General features: G+C 46.1%; 1 protein-coding gene across 2 annotated transcripts in view; it reads left to right on the top strand.

The window, feature by feature from the left end:
- The window catches only part of dennd1b (DENN/MADD domain containing 1B), a 93,231-nt gene that overhangs the window by 62,363 nt on the left and 23,101 nt on the right, over positions 1 to 7,767 (top strand). For both annotated transcript variants that reach the window (XM_005733176.1, XM_005733177.1), the window contains 2 exons: positions 3,923 to 4,048; positions 7,656 to 7,757. In XM_005733176.1, coding sequence (XP_005733233.1) covers positions 3,923 to 4,048; positions 7,656 to 7,757 — 228 coding nt within the window. The remainder of the gene's footprint in view (positions 1 to 3,922; positions 4,049 to 7,655; positions 7,758 to 7,767) is intronic.

Consider the following 7,767-nt stretch of genomic DNA (forward strand, 5'->3'; position numbering starts at 1 on the left):
TGTGTGTGTGTGTGTGTGTGTGTGTGTGTGTGTGTGTGTGTGTGTGTGTGTGTCTTTGTTCAGATTTGTGTGTGTGTACAGTTCAGACTGCAGCACATCAAAAGAAAGTGGGAGATTTTCATAACTATTTTTTTCTTTGTAGTTCTTTAATTGCGTCCCCATGGCTTTCTTTCCCTGGACAGATTCTTAAACAAAACATTCCTTTTTTGTGAGAAGAAAATCCAACTTTTTATTCGTTCTTTTAAAACAACAGAAGCATCGGGGTCGTTATTTGTGAGACTTTTTTTTTGTAATGCCCAAGTAAAAATTTAAAGTAAAATTCTACATATCTGTATATAATCGAGCTCGTTTGCAGATGTTTTTTCTTCTCCTTTTGTTTATTAAAAGTGAACGCTTGTGTGCGTCATCATTACCTGATTCTGTGTCACTTTACAAAACAGGAAATCACATGGTAAGTTTGCTTTTTTTTTTAAATTCTCCAAAAGCTCGTGCGTTTCGCGCACACGTGCGCAGCAGTGCGATGCCCTTGATTGATGCTCACTCGATGCATCAAGGCGGCGGCGTGAGCGCAGACTTTCGCGCGCGTTCACACAGATGCCTGGTGTCACCTACAGAGGTATCATCCCTTACATTCAGGCAGGGATCATCATTGCACCTGCTAATTACCATCTCCAGCTGGAGAGTTAAATGGAGATCTGTTCTATGTCTGACCTTTGACCCCGTGCTCTTTATGTGACGCACTTCAAATCCTGTTTGGGGCTGGCTGGGCCGGGCCTTAATGAGGCCCCGTGTCTGCCCTCTGGGGGCCTAGCGCCTGGATGCCCCGCTTTCATCCCCGACCATCTTCCCTTGATGTAAATTGAAAAGATCACAGCTATGGGGAGAAGACCTGTACTGGAAAGGCCTCTCTGCATAGATTATGAATATCATAACTCAACAGTTTTTCCCTCTCTCTCTGTGTCTCTCTCCGACAACCACCCACTCCCCTCTCTCCCCTCTCTCCCCCTGCCACCCCTTCCCTGTACAATGCTATAGTTCTAATTGGACCCAATGGGGGACTCTCTGGCTTTGATCTCATCACCGCCACTGTGACTTTACACTAAAAAATGTCACTGCCAAATAGGGTTATCACCTGTAGAGCCTGGCCTTCCTCTGATGCCTGTACGCATCTCGTTAGCTTCACTCAAACTGCAGAAGTTAATTAGTTTGACAGAGCCATTACCGCGGAGGCACACCTGATGATTGTGGCGTAGGCGCCATATTCAAAACCCAATTACGACGTACAGTTGGTTTTATTTCTTTCTTTTTTGTTCCCGTGCGAGGCGCGTTTTCATTTCTATTAACCAAACAGCTACGACTATATTTGATTTGTAATATCTGACAATTTAATTAATCGCTACGTGTGACCGAAGGAGGATTTTTGAACTCTTCCTGTGAACGAAGGTGAAACTTCCAACTCTTCGCTTTATCGCCCGTTTTTCAAACGCCGGGAAGTAAAAAAACAAAACGGTGATTGTGTCCCCACCTCATTAAAAAGTGTTCGCGGCGCTCTCACCCGTTCAAAGCTGCAGTGCGCACAGTAAACTCCACTATCCGGCTCCTCTGACAGTCTTCGGGGGTATGCCTCCCCCTCGTAGACTGACATTGTGTTCGCTTTGATTCTCCCCCCTCCAAAAAGGAGAGAGGGGGGGGGGGGGGCAGTTTAATGATTTGCGAGGAAGGGGGGAAACAGTGAAAATGCACATAAACATTAAATATTAATTCCAAAAAGGGCTTTACATAAACATAAAAGCATTTAGCACAATGAGTGAATATGGAGATGACACTTGTTAATTTAACCGTGATAAACTTTCTGTTTGATGCCTGGGAGCATTTGCGATGGCAGCACGGGGACGCTGTGGAGAGTGAGAAAGCCCAGGGGAGCCAAATCAACACTGTTCATTTTGTCTTTGTCCCAGTTTAAACCGCCACACTCTCCGGCTGCCTTTCTTTCTGCCTCTCCCCGCGTGTCCTCCGTGTGAGCTGTGCTAACACTTTGCTTCTCCTCCCTGAAGTTTCCCAGATCGGCTAATTGCAGATGCCAGATGACAAAATCCCCCCAACGCCGCGGCGCGATGTGCGCGACCACAGACCAGATCAGCACTTTATCATATTTGCTGCAAACATGCGGTCAGATGTTTTTCTGCTTTCGTCGCTTTGACTTTTTCGCTGCAGATACTCAAATTGTATTCGTCTCACACACATACACAGTACGACATGTGGTGAAATGCTTATTGCAATCCCGTCCATTAAATTACAATAAGGAAATTTACAAAATTTACAGATTTTAAATTTAAAATTTTACTACGGTGGCCCTGAGAGGCCAAACGGACTGCAACTTAAACAAACACCAGCTGCAAAAGTACACAAAACACAACGGAAATAGGAAACACAGATTTCCGAAAGCACAAGGGAAGTGTTTCTGGGGAGACAATAACCTGACGGACCAGTTGCAGGAACCAAAACATGCTAGGTGTGTTTTAATCTGGTGATTTTTAGTTAGGCTAACACACCTCTCCGACAGGTCCTCCACTTGGTTTAAGTGTCTCTCAGCGCAATTCTTAGCATGTTTTGGTTCCTGCAACTGGTCCGTCAGGTTATTGTCTCCCCAGAAACACTTGTGCTTTTGGAAATAACTTTTTTCCTATTTCCGTTTTCCCATTTCCGGTGTGTTTTGTGGGCTTTTGCTGCGTTTTTCTTATTGCTGGTGTTTTCTTAAGTTGCAGTCCGTTTGGCCTCTCAGGGCCACCGTCATTTACAGTAAAAATGTGCAAATAGCGATTTAAGAGGTGTGCAAATAAACAGAGTGCGTGCGGTGATGTGATAGATGAGGGTAACAGGAACAACACTGGTACGTTTGAGAAACCTCGACGTGATGACTCTACGTTAGATTAATTCAAACGGGAACTTTCCCTTTTCTTGGTGGTCATTGTGCACTCCCAGTTTGTGTCCCAGTTTGGCAGGTGGTATTTCAACCTGTTTTACGCTGGTGTAGAATATAGACTGAAACAATGCAAAGTTTGGAGGTGCACTCGATCCATCTCTCACTAATTGAGGTTGAAGGTTAAACGTAATGTTTTCCTTTTGCAATTGGGATTCAAAGCCAGCGCTACCAGCCCACTGTTAGAGTAATCTAGACTTCCTGCGCAACCCGATCAAACATTGTGCTTTTGTGCTAGGCTGGCACAGCCCACACAGAGAGGAGCAGTGCCTCGCTAGCTCTGCCTCCTCCTCGCACTGCCACAACACAGACGACTGCTGAGCAGGTGAGGAGAGCCTCTTGACAACTTCCTTCCCAGACTCCCCAGGGCCCGGTGGCCGGGGTGAATCTTTTGTCATCCTAAAACAAGCTCGGGCCTGCTGCTCCTCCACTCTCGCCTGGAGTCCTGGAGACAGAGCCAGGAGAGGGGAAAATAATTAAAGACGCTTTATGTCAAGAATCCTCTTCTAGAGGGAGTCCAGCAGAGCCAAGAGGGGAGGGGAAAGCAGGAGGGAGAGATGGTGAAAAAAGCAAGAAGGTGATGGGTGGCGGAGGGAGGGAGGGGGTGAAGAGCAGTATGGAGAAGGAGAGGGTGAGAGAGGAAAATCAAGAATGCGAGCTTCCATTTCCTCGCCGATGTCCCCTCCTCCTCGCCGCCCCCGTGCTCCGCTCAATTAGCAAAGCAGCAGGTGCTCCCAGCAGCACAACAGATCGGTGGAAAGGCTGAAGCTTCTCCCTTTCTTTCCTTTCCCTTCTTTGAGATGACCTGCAAATGTGATACTTCACACCCAGAATAGGCTAGCTGTTTCTTCCACCAATTTCAGAGGTGATAATTTAACTTTTACCCCTCCGTCTCTCCCCCGCACCCCACCACCTCTCTCTCCCGATTTTCTTTTCCATCAGGTGTCCTCGCTGAAGAGCAAGCTGAAGAAGCAGTCGACAGCGACGGGAAGTGGTGTGGCGAGGGCCTTCCTGAGAGCGCAGGCCGCTCTGTTTGGATCCTACAGAGACGCTCTCAGATATAAACCTGTAAGGACGTCATTAATCACCATGTTAATCACTGAAAGCCACTGAATGTGCGTAAAGAGTGAGCTCGCTCAAACAATGGGCGACGCTTTTATTTAACTTTTGTGTTGTAAAAATCACGCATGACCGCTGATGTGAAGAGTACGGTGTCCGAGTGTATATGTGCAAAATCTTTCACATGCTGGGAGAAGCGTTGTGACTCCTTCAGGCTCAGCTGACTGCAGGTTTCCCAACCTTATAAACCAGCAGTCCCCAGCCTTTTTTGCACCACGGACCGGTTTATGTCCAGCAATATTTTCACGGACCGACCTTTAAGGTGGCACGGATAAATACAACAAAATAAAACCAGTACTGCTACCAAAAAAAAGAGTTAACGATAAAAACACCCGAGGCTCAACTCTCACGGTCTGGTCCAAACGACTCACAGACCGGTACCGTGCGTTTATATACAGCACATTCATATGCAGTGATGCACATAGGCCGGTGTATTTTCTCCTAAGCATGCGCAGCACACAGCAGCATTTTCAGTTTGGCTGAACAGAGTCAAATTTAATCTGTTTCGACTCAAAGTGAAAGGTGTGTTTTCAGTCAGAGTGAGGAGCTAAGGTGGGCTTGTCTGAGACGGTGAAATGTCAGAGGAGCCGAAAAGAGTCGGGACGTTCCCTTTGAAGATCTCTTTTAGCCACCTTTGGTGTTTAACTCGCCTTTGCTAAGCCCCCTAACATTTCTTTTCTAGATCTTTTCTGCTTATCAAGTCTGAATCAGAGCACAGCAAACTACACCATGTCCTGTTTGTCAGATAGCAAAGCCTTTGTTCCTCTGGCTTTGAGATTAATTGGACTTTGTGGACTCCCGGAGTCAAGATGCTACATTATTGATGCTGTCTCTCTTTTCTTTGTATACAGGCTGTATACGAACAAACTGCCTCCCCTCTGACACAGGCGCCGAGACTCTGTGTGTTTGTGCGTGCGAGCGCATCGCGCGGCGATTTCTCAGTTCGCTCACGTTCACACACTGTTTTCTTTTAGACTTTTAGGATCTGTGTAAAAGCTTTGGAGTTAACATACATGCACAAACTACACTTGTGATTTAATAAAGAAGATCTCTACCCCATGTCCCGAAATTTGGGGAATATCGCTCTGCTCGTCGTTCTGAAGGAAAGATCTTCCCGGAGAGAGCTGAGGCGCTCTGTAGTTCACAGACCCATATGCCTCGACAGAAGGAGGGGTGTGGATGCTCGGTGAGAGTCTCGCTGGGTTGTAAATGAAACAAAACTCGAAAATGATAATGAGTCGAAAAGCAGTCGGCTGATTATACGGGCAGATCGTCGGTTTCGGCTCACGTTAAAGCTCCCCAGGTGCTTCTCGCTAGCTCGGAGTAACACAGGTGTCTGACAAAAGAACCCGAAATAGCAAATCGGTTTTTACCACCATCGGTGAGGCCAGGCTGGGTAGGCGGGTGTGCGGTCGGTCCTATTCGCTCAGGTTTGACTAAACGACACGTGTAACCAGTTCAGATCATCCAGCCAGATGTGAAGCTGTGGATAGGTGTGGTTGAGGTGCAATCGCATGTTTAAAAGTGGTAACGATTATTTTAGACACAGAAACCTTCTCCGTGCATAATCTCAGAAAGTTACAGTTTGCTCACAAAATTTGCAGCTTTGTATGCAAAGTGCCTGCACAGATATAAGCCAGCATGAGATGGAAGCATCCAGAACATGCAATAAAATGTTTCCATTTTAAATAAAGACTGCGCATTAAAGCATGAAGCCTGACCGACACATCATCGTCTGTCTGAAAGAATCTTCCTCGTTTTTACTGTTGGCTCATCCTCAGCATTTGCAATTTTGGAATTCAATTCAATTCAATTTTATTTACACAGCACCAAATCCCAACAACAGTCACCTCAAGGTGCTTTATAGTGTAAGGTAGACCCTGCAATAATACATACAACAATCATATGACCCCCTATGAGCAGCACTTTGGCGACAGTGGGAAGGAAAAACTCCCTTTTAACAGGAAGAAACCTCCGACAGAACCAGGCTCAGGGAGGGGCGGGGCCATCTGCTGTGATTGGTTGGTTTGAGAGAAGGAAGACGGGATAAAGACATGCATTGAACCCTGTGATGTGGTAAAATTACGCCAAGTCCTTCAATCGATGTTTGTTATTGTTCTGCTGTACAGGAAAAGTTCACCATGTGAACAAACGGCAGGCAATCATCAAACTTTACACTTTTTCCTCTGTAACCTGGAAGCTTTGTGGTTCAGTGTAATGAGTCTCTTAAAATAGCTAAAATGATTGTTGTGCTCCTCCTGTAACGGTGCAGATAAAAACATGTTCGCCCTTCCCCACTATGGCGAAATCTGTTCTCTGTGCGTCCTCCTTACATTAAATATAGGGGGCTAAATGCTTCTCGCTCACTCTCAAGCCAGTTAAAAAAGAACAACTGTCAGCATGAAAAATAAAACCAGTAAAGCAGCCAGGAACGGTTTTCTTTCTACCACAGCAAACCCAAAGCAAAGCCGCGGTGCAACCACGGAGGAGATGCGCATCACCTTCCTGCTGGCAAATGTAGCCAAGTAGAAATTTCTCACCAGCTTTGTTTTCGTGTAACCAGGTGGTGATGAATCGAACAACCTCCGCAAACGCACATCAGTGAACTGTCCCTGTAAAGATGGGAGAGTCCTGCAGCGGCGCTCGTAGTCGTGCACGGCAGCTCCGAGTTTGAACACTGAGCTCTGTGTACTCGGGAATTTTTGTTTTTCCTTAGTAGCCGTTAGCTTCTCAGTATGCTATCCAGCTTTGCACGCTGCAGTGTGGTCTGTAGCTGATTAAACCGCGAGTCACTTTCAACTCTTACAAGCTAATATGCCGTAAAACTTTTAGTGATGTAAGTGGAACTGTATTCCCGTGATGTAATTTGGGCCACTGGTATCCTCTGCCAGTCCCTGAAAATGGGGTTATTCTCCAGCGTTGTTAAGTTGTTTTTATGTGGCGCGCTGTGCTCGTAGCCTGGAACAGACAAAGCACATTGTTTTACCTCTGAAGAATTTGGAGCATCGTTGAAATCTGTGTGAATTATGTTAATTATGAGAGAACGTGAACTGGAAAAGGACCGTGGGGCAGCGCGCGATTGGCCTGTAGTGGTTCTGTTGTCATCCTGCGTGTCTGTAGCTCACAGGCCGACAGACATGATGTAAGAAATGGTAATAATGCAATAATGTGTTCGTGTGGAGCACTGTTGGGTTTACTGGGACGTGTATCTGGTCCAGGGGAGATCATGTATGCATTGCCAGGGGAGCAGTTTCTAATTTTCCTCTTTTTGTTTTTTCCCCCCAACTTCCACTCTTCCTCCTTCCTTCCTGTTTGGGTTTTAGCTCACTAATGAAGAAATCGTCTGAAATACTCGATGGTTAAAAGATGCAGCGTGTAACGATGCCACACATCATGTGCATGACACGAATCCTTCCATAAACAACAACAACTGGTGCTGTAAAAAAACAGGATATCGCGTCTGTGCTGCTTCCTGCGGCTTCGTTGGTGCGAAAACAGATTGGTGCAAACAAAAATGAGCTTTGTTGTTTTTAAGCAAAAATGTTTTTCTGAACAGGGAGAGCCAATCACGTTCTGTGAAGAAAGCTTCGTGAGCCATCGTTCGAGCACCATGAAGAACTTCCTGTCCATGGCTGTCAACCTGCAGCTCTTCAAACAGGTACAAACGT

This window comes from Pundamilia nyererei, unplaced genomic scaffold (genome assembly GCF_000239375.1).
Source record: "Pundamilia nyererei isolate P.nyererei 1_Seehausen unplaced genomic scaffold, PunNye1.0 scaffold00050, whole genome shotgun sequence".
Lineage (NCBI taxonomy): Eukaryota > Metazoa > Chordata > Actinopteri > Cichliformes > Cichlidae > Pundamilia > Pundamilia nyererei.